Below are 18,787 nucleotides of genomic sequence, written 5' to 3'. Positions count from 1 at the left end.
CATATTTATTAATTCTACTGTGTGTGTGTGTGTGTGTGTGTGTGTGTGTGTGTGTGTGTGTGTGTGTGTGTGTGTGTGTGTGTGTGTGTGTGTGTGTGTGTGTGTGTGTGTGTGCGTGCGTGCGTGCGTGCGTGCGTGCGTGCGTGCGTGCGTGGTGGTGGTGGTGGTGGTGGGGGGAGTAATCTTGGCCAAGAATCCGATATTGTGCATCCCCAGTTAGTTATTATTAATAATGATAAATATTATTGTTATATATTTAGTTTATAGAGCACTTTATATTAATTAACGTGCTTAACCATTTCACTCACACATTTTTAAACTATGCCTGCATTTAAACCAATAGTTGTTTTCATCCACTTTTTTGTGATTAAAATTGATATCCTAAATTTTGTTTGCTTTCCAAATTTTTTATAATTTGGGAAAAATGACCAGTATAATTATCAATATTTCATTGAACTGGTTCCTGATATGTGATGCAGCGTTTAATTTATGTTATGATAATGATGATGGATATATAATGTATTATGAAGAAAAAACATCCCAAAAAAGAGAGAAATGGTAGAACATGAGAAATTTGTTCATAATAAATTATGTGTTTTAAAAAATAAATGTTTTTCTGATGCAATCAATTTAAAAAATATATTTTTTATGTTACTAGTGAAAAACTAAGAAACAATATATGATTATAAGACACAGAGACAAGCTTCAATAGCCTCAAGTAAAGGATTTTCAATATTCATGAGTGGTGAAATAACCCAAAGTTGGGGTCCAAAATAAAAATTAAAGAAGTCGCATTACATCTCATGAAAGAGTAACCTTTATACTATGAATTAAAACAGAGATCAGGTTATATTTCTTAGATTCCCACATGCAGTCATAGGCCAATGAAAATATTTTTTTTTTTTAAATGTTTTTTTCAGCTTTCACAAGACTGTCAGCCAAAAACCAATGCATAAATGTGACTAATCATTAGTGATGTGAACAGTCTGTGTTCATAGCTCAAAGCTGGTAAAATTGGTAAAGCTCCCTGTGATTAAAGCTGATCACAGGAAGCTGAGGCATATGCAAAGTTGTAAGGCCCAATCATGTTCGAGCCTGAAACCCCAAATTCGTTTTTATAATTTTGAGGGGCTGGCATGTCCACCAGTCAGGATGCATAGCAGATAGTTTTGTATATTCTGAGAGGGTAGGTAGAGCTGTATTACTAAACCAAATTTCAGTTCCCTGTATGATGTCGTTTTTGAGATATCGGAAGCTGAAAACGGAAGAAAAATAATGCACGAAAATCGACACATACCTTCACTAAATTGGCCATATCTCTGAAAGTATTCATCAAATCAAACTAAAAAAGTGGAGTGTGACTATTGATTAATTAAGGAATCATTGGTAAACATTTCAGAATCCACATAGACCAAAGCGCGTGGGACATTTGTTGAAATGAAGCTTGAGCTTTTGTCAACAACTGGATTGTTATTTGAGTCAAAAACGAAACTTTCTCCCTTGGACATTTGTTTGTGTGTAAATCTCTATCAGAGGGTTTATGAGAACAATTTGGATGACATACTGGTATGTGTCATGTGGTGAAGCAGCTTTAGGATCTCCTTACACTCACAGTCTGTGCTGTTTCCTCATCCTCTTCCCTTCCCCCTCCTGCCCGGTGTCTCCCCCTGACCTCCGACATAAAAGGACATGTCAGCACAGCAACAACTGACGTGCGTCCTAAAAACAGCCTGAGTGTTGAGCTTGCTGCTCGCAGGACTCGCACGCTGCTCTCTGCTGCTGCTGGACGTGACTTTACTTCTCAGTGGAGAACTTCTTTGGCTCCTTCCTGTTCCGGTTAGGTGACGCCTGTCGTCTCCCTGTGGGATTTTCAGTCATTTTTGGATTCATGGAGAGTTTGGAAAAGCAGCTCATCTGTCCCATCTGCCTGGAGATGTTCTCCAAACCGGTGGTGATCCTACCCTGCCAACATAACCTCTGCCGCAAGTGTGCCAATGACGTGTTCCAGGTCAGCAGCACACACAGAAATGCACACCTGCAAAGTTGCTCCATGATATAAATACTCTAGCCGCACATACAAACCGGTGTTTGTGTTTGTAGTGTCTGCCTGAAACAACTCTATACGGACACACCATTTGATGATTGTTTGTTTTTGAAATAAAAAAAACTCTAAATTGGTTTAAAATGTATTGAGTTCTCTTCTTGCTTTACTTCTATTTCAGGATTAGCTATCGGGTGGGCCTTGTTTTTGACCTGTTGGTTTTTAGTTTCTGTTCATGGTAAAAAAGTGTACTAAGATGGCCGCCGCAGTAACCCACTTTCTGTTGGCTCCAAAGTTAATCCTTTAATTTGACTTTGATATTAAGTCTTTTTAGACTAAGCCCATAAAAATATGTCTTAAAAATAGTTCACACTTCATTAGAAGAGCAGAGATGAGCCTTAGCAGACACGGTTGGTTTTCATTCTTGTTAGCTGCTTCTTAGCTGAAAGCTAATGAAGAACATTTATTTGGAAAAATACTTCTCCATTCCTCAGACTACAACCCATTTCTACAGAAGTGAGTTAATGAGACTCATTAGAAATGATGGTGCAGCCATGTAGCACCATGCTAATTAATGCAAGCAGAATGAGAACAAATCTACCAACGTCTGCCTGCGGAATGTTATTGGAGGAAAATCCAAGCTCAACTCTCCTTCTAATCATTTGTGAGGATTGGATACAGATATTAACAATCACTTAGAAACTTAAGATCAAAGTAATTTGCCTGCTGTAAAATACCTCCCACGCCACTTCAGAAGAAATCAACGATCAATTCCATTCAACTTTATTTGTACAGAGCAATTTACAACAAAATCATCTCAATGCACTTATCAAAATATAAAATTCATAATAAGAAAGAAAAAACCCAACAGGATCCACATGAACAAGCATTTAGCGACAGTGGGAAGAAACAACTCCCTTTTAACAGGAAGAAATCTCCAGCAGAACCAGGTTCAGAGGTGGCAGCCATCTGCGTCAACTGGTTGGGATTAGTGAACAGAAGGACCAACAAAACAGGATGGAGAGATAGAACATCAGAGTGTCTCAGACTAGTTGAGCCGTGAACCACAGATCAGGAACTGACATCATCAGCTTCACGACACCTGAAACAGAGCAGAGAGAGAAGGACGAGGAGAAGACACTGACTGCAGAAAAACATGATACATTATCATCAAGTCAGTCTGTGTTGGCCTTGGGCCTCACTCCCAGTGGCCTAGTCAGCACTTATTATAAAGGTGATGAATCTCTTCCTGTTTATTGGTAAACTACAGTGACTACAAGGTATGTAAATGTGACCTTTTACAGACGAGCCCATGTCCGCTCTAGTGGTTATATTATGATTCAGTCCTGTTTATGCAGACTGCAAATCATAACCAGCTACATCAGAATTTGAATTTCTTCCCGTTTATATGCAATCGAACAGCGACTCCAGGGACTGTAAATGTGACCGTATACAGAGGAGCCCTTGTCTGCTCTAGCGGTTAAGTTAATGCAATTATACGGTATACGCTTCAGCATATAAGTAGGTTTTCAGTTTAGCCTTAAAGGTGAAGAGAGTAGCAGCCTCCCATACTGAGACTAGGAGCTGGTTCCAAAAGCGAGGCGCATGAGAGCTGAAAGCTCTTCCTCCTATTCTACATCTAGACATGTTAGGAACTTCCAGAAGGCCAGCAATATGAGAGCGAAGTGATCTGCCTGGACGATAGGACACTAACACGTTTCTAAGATATACAGGAGCTTTATCAAGTAGAGCTTTGTATGTTAACAGGAGGATTTTAAACTCTATTCTAGATTTTACAGGAAGCCAATGAAGGGAAGCCATACTGGAGAAATATGATCTCTCCTGTTAGTATGTGTTAGTATTCTAGCTGCAGTATTCTGAAATAACTGGAGACTTTTTAGTGAGTTACTAGGACATCCTGACAGTAGAGAGTTAAAATAATATAATCTAGATGGAACACATGCATGGACTAGTTTTTCAGCATCACTCTGGGCCAAGATATTCCTGATTTTAGAGATATTACGGAGGTGGAAGAAGACTGTCCTTGAGATTCAGATTCAGAAAACTTAATTTTTCCCTGAGGGGCAATTCACTTTCAGTTACATCCCGACCAAGAAACATGAAACAGTTAAAGGATAAGTCAGTATTAAAGATAACACCTAAGTTTTTTACTGTGGTGCTGGGTGACAGATTATTGTCATCCAGAGACACTATTTACTCTGATAATTTCTCTCTGAGGTGTTTTGGACCAAATAAAATCACTTCGGTTTTATCCTGGTTAAGAAGGAGAAAGTTACAGTTCATCCAGGATGTGATGTCTTTAAGACAAGCCTGGAGTTTTAATAACTGATGAGTTTCATCTGATTTCATTGACAAATAGAGCTGTATATCATCCGCATAGCAATGGAAAATTATATCATGTTCTCTGATAATGTTACCTAGTGGAAGCATATATAATGTAAAGAGTATTGGTCCCAAAACTGAACCTTGTGGAACTCCATGATTAACTCTGGCATGTGCTGAGAGATTATTAACATGAACGATCAAGAACAGCTAACAAGAACAAATGTAAAAAAGCAGTGAAACTGAATACACAGCAAACCCAGTTTACTAAAAGCCTTTTGTGGAAACTGATTACCTCAAAGATTTTATGTCAACAAATTGTATTTTTTAAACCATCAAAAATGGAAAAGGACAAGAACAGAAAGGGAGACATGAGGTGTGGGTTAAGGAAATAAAACATTTAGGATACAGATGGACAATAGAGGAAACAACTAAGGACAGCAGAGGATAGAAGTCTCACTTTGGCCTGAAAAACCATAATTTTTCCAGAACAACTTGGAGCTTGATGAACCTTTTTTTAATCTACATTAAAAATATTTTCTCTGAGATTTTTCAGATGTTGGTCTTCCAGAACCTTCATCAGGGACAGGTTCATCATGGTTTATCATGATCCAAGAATCAGTAGCAAACACAGTGAAGCAGCTTTCAGTTATTGTTGAGCAAACCTCCTGATCACCTGAGCTCTGCACCAACCCCCCTTCTCCTTCAAATCAGGCCTGAAACACTGCTTTTTAATGTAGCAGTTTACTCATTAATTACTGCTGTTTAATCATTTAGTTTTGTTTCAAAATGTCTGCTGAATGTAACTTCATTTACCGCTTTTATTTGTTGCTCTGTTTAAATGTTTTTTACTCTCAAAGCATCCTAAGGCTAAAAGTAGCTCTTAGTGATGACATTCTTAGAAAAATCTTAGACCTAGCCTGAAAAACTGTTAAAGGTCCCATGTAATGCTATTTTTCAACCATCTCCATTTGTTCTAAGAACTCTAAAAACATAGTATTTGAGGTTTATTTTCACAAACTCGCCTGTTTTCCAGAGTTTTATCCTCTGAAAAGTCACTTCCTGAGCAACTCTACACAAACAGGCTGATTTACGTCCTACTTATGCATATTCATGAGTGGGCGTGTCTATAGACAGGACACTGACTTCCTCCTCCCCGCATGGTGACGTAGGGCCAGAGGACGGCCCACCCTCCTCCCACCCACACTGTAGCCGAGCTTATGCTGCTTTATAAACATGAGACAGAGTGTGGGGGCGGGGCGTTCACCGGTACATACATTGAATGTACAGTAGAAAATACATACATAGCACTGCGTGAAGGACGTTGAAATGCTCACCTTCAGCAGAGAGCTTCCTGGAGGCGCGGCTTCTCCAGCTCAGTGCTGCATCAAATTTGTCATCAAAGTGGGAACGTGTCATCAAATCAGAGCGAGGTGTTTGGGTTCACCCTGCAGTAAGAAAGGAGCAAATCACCCTCTAACTAACGATTGAAAGTATCAATGATAAAAACACTTTGGGCATGTTTATGAAGGCCTAATAGACCTTTATGATGTTTAAAGCACAGAAAAGTAGATTTAGCGTAACATGGGCCCTTTAAGAGGAGCGCGGAGGACTTAGAATGTCTTAAATGGACAAGAAAGACGGAGAGGAAGGAGAGATATATTTAACGACAGTGATTTAATAACACGCTACGAGCTTGATCGTACAGAGATGTTTGTGGTTGGCTTTATCAGGGATGCCTGTGCTTTTCTCACACAATGGAGTAATGTAAGAGTGCTCTGTCAGTCCATTACAGTGCTTTTACAGCCTTGTGTTGTTGTGCGATTTGTTCGTTCCCCGCAACCCTGAAAAGGAGCAAATGGGTTAGAAAATGTTTGAATGGATTTGTTGGTTTTCCGATGGATTCTCACTCGTTTCAGGCCAACAAACAGACATTCATGGTCAGGTTTCCCTGGAGTTGTCGGTGTTATTGACGTCAGGATAACTGCACCATCACATGAAGAGGCTGTTTATGTGTACAGAAATATGATCCCAGGACAGTGTTTCCCTCTTAATTAGATTTTATTTTGCTTTTTTAATTTTAGTGTTTAGTTGTCACTACCTTCATAAAATATATACATTATTTTGAAATAAAGATACCTTTTGTTAATTAATGTGCATGTGTGTTTGTATTCAGTTACGAGCAGCAAGTGTGTAATTGGATCATTATCCTGTGTTTTGGGGACACAACAAAATCTCGCTTTTGGGTCACCAACATCCTTTACCCTGGGTGATGGACATGGATCAGTGCGTAAGTTTTCAAAATAATAAGATTGTGCCTCAGAGAAGACGACACGTGTACAGAAAAGTCTCTCTCACTCCCACATTGTTGTTTTTCCTGGAAAAAGACTGAGAAAGCTGGACTGTAAATACTGTCCAAAGAACTGCACGTGGATCTGGTGTTTGTGAATCCATTTTTTGGACTTTTTGGGCACAGCTGCACAATAAAGTCACCCAACACGAGTCTGACTAAGCCATATCATGTTTTAGAGGCAGAACCCACTACATCTGTACAGAGATTTCTGCAGACAACAAACCTTCTTTTGCCTTGTCAAAAACCTTCAGACATTCTTTTCAACTCCGATAAAGAAAAATACCTTGAATTTCAATCAGAAGTTTTGATTTTGATTTTTAAAATCAAAAATCAAAAATTTGGAAAATCAAACACTCATTTTTCTTTTTAATATCTTTTTTTAAATGGAAATTCCAATGACCAAAGCACACACTTTGGTATGAATAAAGTGTCATGTTCTTTCCTGACCCACAGGCATCCAACCCCTACCTATCGACACGGAGCGGTTCCACGGTTACGTCTGGAGGGCGATTCCGATGCCCTTCCTGTCGCCATGAAGTCGTCCTGGACCGTCATGGAGTTTATGGTCTGCAGAGGAACCTCCTGGTGGAGAATATTATTGACATGTACAAACAAGGAAGCACCAGGTACAATGAAGAAAAACTGCACCCACATTCATCTGTTCAAACACTAACACATGAGCACAACAACCTGTAAAAACACATTTAAAGCTGCCAGTGATACAACCACTTTAACACAGATAAAAACATAGTTTAGGCCTCATGGATCAATAAGTCTGAAGTATTTCTCCTAAAAAACGGGAGAAGTCGAGGGTTCGAAAACATTGGGTTTGTTGACGAATGGTGCTTGAAATTCAGGAAAGTTCTTTTTCTAATATAGAAGAATTGTTTTTACTTCATTCTTACTGTGGTTTCTTGTGTTTCTTCACCAGATAAGGTGGACAGTGAATCACTTGATGCCTTTTTATTCTGTTTACAATGTTCCCTGTGATATCGCATCACTCCGCAAGACATTACATTTTCTCTGTATTAGGGTGTTTCTGTTTAAAAGCCACAAAATCAACATCAGCCAAAGTTTTGGCAAAACTTTCTATGTGTTGGAAAGACACTTTGGCAGTTTTTTTGGGGTCACACTGGCATCAGTAGTGGAGGAGAACAATTTTGGCATAAAAGACAAGCACAAATGTTGTGGATAGTTGCTGCTAGCTATAATGTACAGCTCCACTATGTCAAATAAAACAATTGACCTAGTTAATGAGTAGTTCAGGTTATTTAATAACCAGAGGGTCACAGTCATCTTTCGTAGCCAAGACACTTCTCCCACATTGCACTGTAGAGAAAAATTAAAAAAACATCACGTAACAATGGCCATTGTGGCTCTAAAAGACCTTTGTACTGAGGCAGGCTGCCAGCAGGCTCTGCCAAACACTCCTACATTATCAACACCACACATTCCCTTGGTCCTCAAATCTAAGCTAGCTGACATTAGGAACAGCTTTCCATATCAAATAAAAATGTAGACTATGAAAACAGTAGTGTTGATGTTTTTCTCTCTGACTGTGTGTCTGTCAGCAAACCTGTCCCTGAAGTGAAGCTGGCTCAGCCCACGTGTGGCGACCACAAAGAAGAGAAGATCAACATTTACTGCGTCACCTGCAGCATTCCAACCTGTTCACTCTGCAAAGTGTTTGGTGCTCACAAAGACTGCCAAGTGGCCCCACTCAATGACATCTTCAACCAGCAGAAGGTCAACTCCTCTGCTCTAAGTTAGACACACCATTTCAGTTTGTATCACACTTACATCTGTGTGTGTGTGTGTGTGTGTGTGTGTGTGTGTGTGTGTGTGTGTGTGTGTGTGTGTGTGTGTGTGTGTGTGTGTGTGTGCGTGTGTGTGTGTGTGTTCAGGCTGAGCTGACTGACTGTGTGTCTCTGCTGGTGGGAAACAACGAGAGGATTCAGGCCGTCATTAGTCAATTGGACGAAACATGCAGAGCTGTAGAAGTGAGTTTGTTTCATTTTCTCAATGAGCAACAAACACAGAGAGAAGCGAGAGTTCATTAGAACAGACTGTTGTCCAGAACACACAGTGCACACTCCAGAGGTGGGAAACAACCCTTACCCAACAAGGTAAAGGTTACATTATCAACATTCACATTCTGATTTTTTTGTCGTGTCAGCAAGTGCCAGCATCACATTTATTCATATGTAGGACACAATGACTCCAGCTGTGGGCCTGTACCCACCTGGGGCTCGTCGGGGGGTTTGGGCTAGGTGGTTTTGGTGGGGCACCAGAATGTTGAGGTGCCTTTGCCTGGGCGTACTGTGCCTCTGGATGTACCCCTGGTCCCCATGCTGCTCGGGGGTGCTTCACTGTCCCTTCTGGCGTGATCGGCGACCTCTTTCCTCCCCCTTGCGCCTGCTTTCTGGGGATTGGGGTGCTGGCCTTCGCCTGGGGGGCTGGGCGGTGCTATGCCAGCTGGGTTGGCTGGGAGGTAGGCCTGCCGGAGGCTTGAGTCCTGGGTGGCGGGTTCTAGGGGGTTTGGGGTGGAGCTGCCTCTGGGGGTGGCTGCTGCTCAGGGGTGGGCCCTGCATCCTGGGCACTGGGTGCCAGGGGTTTGCTGTGTGCTGCTATGCTGGCAGGGCCAGGTGAAAGCCATACCATTCCAACACATGAGGCACTACAATCTTTTTTCCTGGCCTAGCCTGGGATGGGGTCTGGCATTTCCCTTGGAGGCTCCAGGGTCCTCCTTTTACCAGTCGAGTGCCCAGGTAAGGGCCGCTGGCAGAAACTGCCTCGGACTGAATCTCCCCCGATCTCGGAGGACGTTCTGCTCTTCAACACCACACCCCTGAGGGAACGGCCTCTGCCCTCTACCCTACGGAGCTAATGCACCACATACAAGTGCCTCTTCATTGAGGAATGAAGAGGCACCATAACAGGGTGGGGGGTGGTTGCCCACAATATAGGCCTATTGGATGATGGTTGCCATGCAGAGTTTAAATACATCTGGATGGGGCGGTGGGCCTTTCAGGTGGTGGGGGTTGTGGCTGTAGATGTAGTCATGATATCTCTCCGTGCTGTATCGGTCTTGCGATGTGTGGTGGTGATGGGCTCGTGTCTTAGAGGTCTTGGGGCTGTCCCCGCTGCAGGTTGGGGTGGCGTTGGTGTCCGTGCCAAGGCTGATGCATGGCTCCTCAAGATGGTGCTGTCTGTGGGAGCGGGGGGTTGGGGGGGGGAATACAATGGGATTTGTGTGTGCGTGACCACAGAGACCCTGGTCATGAAAATGTTATAATAGGATGCAAACATTTCTTTACAGTACAATACAAGTTACATGACTTAAAAATACACAAAACGACAACAGAAATACATACAAATCCCTTGTTTTTTCCATTCTTTGGTTTAAAGAATTGAGTGCTATCATATTGTTGTTTTTTTATTGCTGTGTCAGCTAAAACGCCAGACAAGACCAACTACTCAAAGAATATGTCAGCCATATTTGTTGATTAATTACAATATTGAATATTATTCAAACATTGTATGGAGACAAAATGAGACAAAATAATTGTCATAAAATATATATTAAATACATACAAAAGGCAAAATAAATTGAGATACGTGAAGAAAAATCACAGAAATGTGTGTCAGCGCTGGATGTTTGGTGGTCTGTTTGCAGGAGAACGGTCGTAGGCAGAAGTCAAAGGTGTGTGAGACGTTAGATCACCTGTTTGCGCTGCTGGAGGAGAAGAAAGGAGAGATGACGGTGAGGATCAACTCGGAGCAGGAGGAGAAGCTGGACTACATCCGTTCCCTCACAAAGAGGTACTCTGAGCACCTGGAAAGCACCGCCAAACTGCTAGAGACCGCCATCCAGACCATGGACGAGTCGGAGATGGCCGTGTTCCTGCAGGTGAGAAGACACTCGCTCAAATACAAGCTGGAACATCGTCTTTCACCTGCTGTTGATTGACTTCTCTCTGTTTATTACAGACCACCAAACCTCTGCTGCAGAAGTGAGTCTCCTTTTATGTTTCTGGTGACTTTAGCTTTTTGTTCTTAAATATATATTAGTGTTGGTGCTGTCAAGAGATTAGAAAAATTGTGCAATTAATTTATCATGCTCTGTAATTAATTAATCTAATTAATCTCTTTTTTAATCACACCTAAATATTGCTGATAAATGCCCTCAACTTGAGGTATTTTCAATTAAATCACATTATTGCATCAGATCAAAACATTGATATATTACAAAATGGCTTTATAAAGTCATTTATTAGTCTTTCATGATTCTTTTGTATTTTTCTGACCTCATTAGTTGTTGTGGTTAAGCTTTCTCTCTGCTCGTATTATAAGTTTTGATGTTTGTGACCTGCTTTCAGGATAGTGGAAGGTACCAACACATCACACCTGGATAAACTCCAACGAGGCTACGAAAACATGGATCATTTCAGCACAAAGGTTGATCACCAGAGGAGAGCTCTGAGCCACATGGAGTTCATCAAAAGTAGGTATTTGGTTGGTTGATTAACCTTATACATGGACTCAGGTTTACCATGATCACAGAACATTCACGTTCTGAAACAGAAAAAAGCCATCTGAGTCGTTTTTTCTTTAATATACTATTATTTATTTAAAATCATGCCTAAATATGACAGAATTAACCTCACATGCATCTTTTGGGACAATATCACATATTTACATGCTATTTTCTGCTAGAAAATGGATTACTGAATGTGTAGCAAATGTAGCTTGACGAATATGTAAAATTTCACTCATCGTCTCGTTCTAAATCTTGCTCTAAATAATCACACGGCTGTGCTGAACTTCTCAAGCCCATTGGGAAACAACATATCAAAATTATAATTAATAATAAATGGGTGAGTTTTTCCACATCCCTAATGTTTGAGTAATATCATAAAGACTTTTCTGTCACACTTTATTTGAAGTTTTGTACATGAGGCTGATATTATGCTGTCATTATCAGTCATTAGCATAAATAAAGGCAGGCATACACCGTATTTTTTGGCCCATTTTGAGTCGATACATCGTTGGGCCACTGTAAAATTGACGGACCCACGTCTGCCCAACCAGTTCCTGGTCCACTACATCACCGCCTTTTCTTTTTTAAAGCTTGTTTTTGCTGAGATTCGCAAGTGTCTGTCAGCTTCTGGGTTCTTCTTCTTCTTCTGTTTTAATGGCGACTTCTTCTAATTTGTACATTGCATCTCCAGAATCAAGACCCCGGTGTGTCGTGTATGGACGTACGGTGTGAGCAGTCAGGTCGTGTCAAAGTGTAGGTTCGTATAGTGTGAGAACATGAATCGTTAGCTGCGCACATTCGGAGTCTGCAATGAGTAGCACAGTTTGAGCTGGAGCTGAGTACAACGACTGAAAAAATCTCACAGTGTATCCCAGCCTTAAGGTCATGAAGGCTGTCATTAAGTGTTGTTCACTAAATCATTACACCTTTTTCTAAATTATGACACGTTTGGAGCTATGTTGGCATTTTTTGGGTTAGATGGAGGGATCTAGTGGGGTTAGGTAGGAATAGGGGTCACATATGACATTTGTTACTATAGCTAGCAAGTTAGCATAAGCTTAGAGGTTATCCATGAGCTAGTTACTAATAATGTAAGACTAGGGTGACCTTATTTTGATTTCCAAAAAAGAGGACACTTGGGCCGACCTCTTCATACTCAAAGTTCTCGACGTTTTCTTGAATCTACCTAGTAATGGCAAAATATAATATAGTAGATTAATCCATTGTTATTGTCCATAAGGTTTAAACAGCACAACAATGAATGTACACATGTGAAAACAAACTACAGGAAAGCTGAACAACATTTATTCATCCAGAAATTGAACTTATTTTACCATAACTTTGTACATTGTTCTAAGCTTCTCCTAAGTTACTCCTAAGTTACTCCTTGATTTTCAAACCCCTCTCTGAACCTTCATGGAGATTTTATCATCCATGAGCATAGATGTAGAATGTTGAGTATGGACCGTATGGATGTGTCCTTACCAATCTCAATCGCTATAGAGGTGTTACTGTTAGCGTGCGGTGCAACACATGTCTGATTGTCGGGCAAGAAAAGATATGTGGAAGAAGACATCAGAACATTTTTAATGAACAAAGTGTAAGTCCCCTCAGGAAAACAGTCCCCCTAATAGGCTACCGCTAATAAATGCTAAACATTGTTTCCATCAGTTTTTTCACTCTTAATGGCAATTGATTATTTACTTTGTCAGGAAAAGCAATACAGACACAGCGTCCCCAATATCAAACAGAGGTGGAGTGGCACGGTCACATATATATATATATATATATATATATATGGTCACAGCAACAGCTGAACATAAATACGGAGTGTTAGCTAGTTGTAATATTAAATAAAAGTAAACCTAGTGAATGCTATTTATCCTCTAGATTTAAGTCGTGCTGTCACTGCTCATAGCATCAATATTTTATTCATCATGTGACAGAGAAACAGATTGTAGCTCATCCAGAGCAGGGGTTCCCAAACTTTTCAGTCTGCAACCCCCAAAATAATGGTGACAGAGACTGCCGACCCCCACTATCACAGGTGGTGATTGAAAACATGCACACAGGACTTGTGCAATAATTACCTCAAACAAACACGGGCTTAACAGCAGCAAAACAGAGAAGAACAGCATGACATCCATGAAATGATTTACATGTTATCAGAACAAGATAAGGCAAATGTATTGGTAGAGCACATTTCATACACAAGGAAACTCAATGTGCTTTAGATGATCAAAAAGTGCAACAAAAAACATTCAACAACTTAAAATCTATAAGAACATTAAAATCAGCAGCAAAAACATTTAAAATTACATCATCAACATGACCAAAATCTCTCTCTCAATCATACGCAGTAGAGAAAAAAATGTCTTTAACTTTGATTTAAAAATGTTCACATTAGATACTGACTTCAGCTCTGCTGCAGTTTGTTCCACTTCTTTGCAGCATAACAACTAGACACAGCATCACCATGGTTACTGTGAGCTCTGGGCTCCACTATCTGACCTGTGTCCATAGATCTGAGAGACCTGCTGGGTTCAGACCTGACTAACATGTCACTAATGTATTCTAGACCAAACCCATTCACAGATTACAATTAGTCAAGGTAGGTTTAATAAGAACATTTGAACTTCAACATTTGATCATCCTGGCCCAACCATGGCCAACGCCGTCTGCAGGGGGGAGAGGGTGGGCGCCAAGCCATGGGGTTGTGTGTGTTCACATCGGCATTTCTATCCTTTCTGTTTTGTATTTGGTTGATATAAGCTTCATTTTAAAATGTTGTCTCAAGCTTTTTGCAGTGTGTTAATGTGAGCTAATGCTGCTTCACACACTCATACGTGTCTGTGGTGCAGTAAAGTGACCTGCAAATGTGAGTGCCGTAAATCTGTCGGGACCCCTGAATTGGGAACCACTGATCTAGAGAATATTCAGGGCTACAAGTACACTGACATGGTGCTATATTAAGTGTTTGGCTCCATATGTTTGACTGCTTATGTGCAGAAGGTAATGCAACGTACAAAGTTAATGTCAGGCTGGCATCATGTCTGTTTGGGGGGCTGTGTCCCTACCAAAGTCAAAATCAAACCTAAACCCTTGTTCAGGAAGGTCTTCTTGCTAAAGGTTTTTCATTAAATCCACCGGTATTTGGTCCCTTTAAATCCATGTTGGACTTGATGTAGACACTTTGATGTAGATTATATGATTAAAACAACTGAAACACGTCATAAATACTGTCGACCAATTGGAAACACTTACAGATATCGCTTTAGCTACAAAATGGAAGTTAAAATTCATTTCTAATAGGTCTGAGCGCGTTGCAGCAGTATGTTCAGGGACACACAGGAAATCACCCGTTTTTAAAGGTCAAGTTGGGAAACCTAAACAATATTATTTTCCACCACGAGTTAGCGCTGTAACACCATAAACGAAGTTAGCATACACCTAGCTTAATTTTATTAGCCAAGACAAATGCATTAGATAAAGCTGACCTTAACACCAACCAGGGTTATGGTCAATTATGATTGTAAAAATATATTGCTGTGGTAATCATATATTAATTGCAATTGGGTTCAGATATTAAAATATAAAAAAATATGAAGACCAATATTTACATTGATAAGGAAGTATAACATGGTAACCAAGAGATGAGAAACTAATTAGATGATAGATAATATTTTTTGTGTATTTTACAGCTGATTTAACACGTTGGTCAAACTCACCCGTTTGCATCAGAAATGCTAACAGAAAGCTAACACAAGAGGAAGGCTATATTTCATGGGCTTATTTATTAAAGGCGGTGATTGTCATTACAATAATTTGAAATTTAGTGATTGAGAACGTGATTATAATTTATTTACAGAGGAAAAATTATACTTGTAATTAAAAAAATGCCAGTCACCGTATTCGTAATTGAGATTTAATTGAACATGGATAATTAAAGATGTAATTGTAATTGAAAAATGGAATTGACCCACCAACATGATGTATTGTATGTATCCATGTGTTCAGTTGATGAAGATGATGACGATGAGGATGAAGTAGAGGTCAGAGGGTCAACTCTGAGTGGAGCTGAGCTGCAGCATCACCGAGCCCCAGCAGCCAATCAGGTGCCCCTGCAGAGACCCCTGGAGGCCCCGCCCACTCAGAAACCCACAGATGTCCCACCCCCCTTAGCCACACAGGGGAAAAACCCTGCACCCTCACCACCCAACCATGCCACCACCCAACCAACGCCTTCATCATCCAACCAGGCCTCAGCGCCATCATCTCCAGCTAACTCTGCTAACCAGGTACGACGTCAGACACTGCCCCCTGCTGGGGTGGAACCCCACGATGCGTACAACCATATCATACATTACAGGGCCACAAAAATGTGATTGTGTCTAAACTGAGGGCCACATTATCAACATTCATATCAGCGTTTAAAATATTGACCAATCTGAGCAATAACAGGAAATAACAATGGGTCAATGTTTGAGTCATTTTGTGTATTTTTTGTGAAATTTGTTGTTGTATTTATTTTTGTTGTCCTTTGATTTGCTGTTTTGTTGTTATTTGGAGCCATTTCCTGTATTTATATTGTTGTTTTGCGTGTTTGTGTATTTTGTTTTGTCATTTTGTGTTTTGGGAGTCATTTTATGTATTTTATTGTCATTTTGTGTATTTGTGGATTCATTTTGTATATTTGCTGTTATTTTGTGTATTTTTTGTTCTTTTCTATATTTTATTGTCATTTTGTTATTTTTATAGCTATTTTGTGTATTTTTGTTGTTGCTCTGTGTATTCTTATATTTTGTATATATTTTTGTCATCATTTCGTAGATTTGTTTTGTCATTTTGTGAATATTTTTTGTCTTTTTGTGTTTTCTTTTGTATATTTTTGTATGGTTAATTAGTCAGAGGGGCCCCTGTGCTGCCAGTTGTCTTTATCTGCTTTGGGGTAACCTCTAGTCCAGGGGTTCTCAACTGGTCTCACCCTGGGACCCACATTTTATCATTAAATTGTGACCCAGTTTTTTTTTTAGAATTCAACCACAAATACATTTTTTCTCAATTAGCTGTTGAAAACACACGTATATAATCTTTTTTAAAACACAAATCTCTATATTTTCCAGTGTAACATGCATTTCACAGCATGCATGTCAAAAGAAAAGTTTCTTTCAAAATAAAAGACAAGTGCAACATGAGAGATATTAAGTATTAGTTTATTTTTGACCAGCTGTCCGTGACCCACCCAGTACAGGTCTGCGACCCACCAGTTGAGAATCACTGCTCTAGTCCTCCACTTCTCAGGAAGGGATACTTACTTTATTTAGCACAGATAGAAACTCACACATCTTTGTTTTTTCTTCTCCAGTCAGATCAGCAGAGTGAGTCTGAGGACACCAGTGGACAGAAGCACGTCTTCTCCTTTAGCTGGCTCAACCAGAAATAAAAGCTTTAGAAATACACCCTCAGTAAGTGTGGCAGATGAGAACATTTTAAAAACATTCAATATGATCTAAAACCTTTTCTGTGCCAAATAAATTGTTTTTTTAAGAGTCATTTTCTCTGTTTCTGAACCTGAGAAAAAAACAACAGAACAAAGACAATCCTGGAAACAGCATCGTTCTCGATGAATCGATTTATATTCCTACGATCCAACCTCATCGATCTGTGTTCAGCAAGTTGGCTTTCTGGATGCCACTAATCCACAAGGGTCAAACTCTTGGTCCGGGGGCCAAATCCGGCCCTTTGGAGCATCCAATTCAGCCCACAGGAGAAAGTAAAAATGATATATTGCATGATGGCCGACATTTTTAATGTTAAATTGTTAAACTGAGCAACAGATAAAATTACTAACGTAAAGGGCTGGAATGAGATGGTTTTCACTCATTGATCCTGGACATCCTGCGTAGCAGCTTAGCTTTAACCACGAAACGTTATTACATGAATACGGTAATGTGTGAAGGTGGGACCACATCTCGTGTGATGATATATCATGGTACGAGTAGAATCAGTCTCTGTTTGTGCATTTTTTGTGATACTTTTTGCTCATTAAACAGGAAAAATTGGTGTTATTAATGTTATTATTTATTTATTTATTTATTTATATATTTCTATTAAGTTCAAAAGGTCAGACCCAGAATAAGAATGTAAGTAAAGTTCCAAGTTTAAAATTGATTTTCCTTTACAAAAACTATTGTATTGTATTGTGATGGTGATCCTTTTATCGTCTATGGAACCATCCAATCAGAGGCTCACAGTTTTCCCAGAGCTTAAATCACATGAATGCAGTCATTTTTAATGTGTCAGCAGTTTTACAGTTGTCCTTGTTTTAGACCAAATATTTGAACTCTGTGAGGATGAAGTCCTGATGGAAATATGATGAATTAAAGTAACAAACATTTATTAAAACATAACAAATTAAAGGGGTGAGCACAAATGGATGCTCCTGCTGGCAGAAAGGTGGTGCTAATAATCTAAAGACATACTGTATATATGTTTATATGTTCTAAGCTAGAGGGAGGAGAAAGGAGAAAAAGAGAGAAAAGGGGTGGGGGGGGGGAGAGAAAGAGGATGAAGAAGATGAAGAATGAGGATGGGAGGGGGAGAAAGGGAAGATGTGAGTCGCTATCTATATAGATTATCAATGGTCTTGGAGGCCCAGCGTCAGGGTGTTTATCTAAGTTATGAATTTTGAATTTGAATTTGAAATACTTTATTAATTCTTGAAGGGAAATGACATTACACTGTTATTAGGGACATGCTTCTCACACACATAGGCCCGAAACACACACATGCACAAACAGGACCTGTGGACATGCATTAATGGAGAGATGTCAGCGTGGGGCTGCTTTGACAAACATGGGTGCACACCAGAGCAGTGTTGGGGTTTGGTGCCTTGCTCAAGGGCACCTCGGCAGAGCTCGAGAAGTGCCCTGGCACCTCTCCAGCTACCAGAACAACTTCCGTTTTTTGGTCCACATTTGGACTGAGAAAACAAAGAACACAGAAGAAGTGACTTCATGTACAGTTTGATGATAAATGGATCAACACACTATAAAACTTTGATATGTAAGCACACTTAACACTAGAAGTCCCAGGGATTTCTATATCCCCCCAGAAGTCCCAGAGCAGGGTCAAATGAACTCTAGGACCAAACTGACGACTCTGATGGCTACAATTTGCATCTATTAATTTGTAAATGAATCACCTGAGAAATCAGCAGGGGGGAGAGCCTGACTCTAACAATGGAAGTCTGGAATGTTAGGGGGAAGTGCCCTGGAAGCTAAAGTCACAATGCCCCGTTTATTAACTCGTTCTGCTTGATGCTGGGGGAGAACAAACACAGACTACAAACATTGAAAGAAACAGAGTCACCTCTTCCAACACACCTGATTCAAATGATTATCAGGCTTCTGCAGAGCTGGATGATCATTTGAATAAGGTGTGCTGATTAGCGGCCCTCGAGGACCGGAATTGGACACCACTGGAATACCATGTTGTCATGCAGCCTTTT

At 40.2% G+C, this 18,787-nt stretch overlaps 1 protein-coding gene across 2 annotated transcripts; it reads left to right on the top strand.

The window, feature by feature from the left end:
• The first annotated feature begins 1,694 nt into the window (after nucleotides 1-1,694).
• Nucleotides 1,695-17,345, top strand: LOC114479334 (E3 ubiquitin-protein ligase TRIM63-like). 2 transcript variants are annotated; one of them, XM_028472985.1, is made up of 10 exons: nucleotides 1,695-2,008; nucleotides 7,191-7,363; nucleotides 8,309-8,483; nucleotides 8,642-8,737; nucleotides 10,414-10,647; nucleotides 10,728-10,750; nucleotides 11,117-11,241; nucleotides 15,295-15,575; nucleotides 16,643-16,742; nucleotides 16,854-17,345. In XM_028472985.1, the coding sequence occupies exons 1-9, from the start codon at nucleotides 1,889-1,891 to the stop codon at nucleotides 16,718-16,720; spliced, it is 1,305 nt and encodes a 434-aa protein (XP_028328786.1). In that variant the 5' UTR covers nucleotides 1,695-1,888; the 3' UTR covers nucleotides 16,721-16,742; nucleotides 16,854-17,345. The 2 variants fall into 2 exon arrangements, with proteins under 2 accessions (XP_028328786.1, XP_028328785.1); XM_028472984.1 differs by having other exon boundaries at nucleotides 16,643-17,345.
• Nucleotides 17,346-18,787: the final 1,442 nt, after the last annotated feature.

The sequence above is a fragment of the Gouania willdenowi genome, chromosome 17 (genome assembly GCF_900634775.1).
Source record: "Gouania willdenowi chromosome 17, fGouWil2.1, whole genome shotgun sequence".
Classification (NCBI taxonomy): domain Eukaryota; kingdom Metazoa; phylum Chordata; class Actinopteri; order Blenniiformes; family Gobiesocidae; genus Gouania; species Gouania willdenowi.
The sequence above is the reverse complement of the archived record's forward strand: the minus strand, read 5'-3'. Positions and strand labels throughout refer to the sequence as shown.

What these genes read in the sequence shown, in the direction of transcription:
- LOC114479334 (XM_028472985.1), top strand. Translation starts at nt 1,889, where the DNA reads ATGGAGAGTTTGGAAAAGCAGCTCATCTGTCCCATCTGCCTGGAGATG. An exon ending in ACATCTTCAACCAGCAGAAG is followed by an intron (nt 8,484 to 8,641) that starts GTCAACTCCTCT and finishes GTGTGTGTTCAG; the next exon opens with GCTGAGCTGACTGACTGTGT. An exon ending in ACCAAACCTCTGCTGCAGAA is followed by an intron (nt 10,751 to 11,116) that starts GTGAGTCTCCTT and finishes ACCTGCTTTCAG; the next exon opens with GATAGTGGAAGGTACCAACA.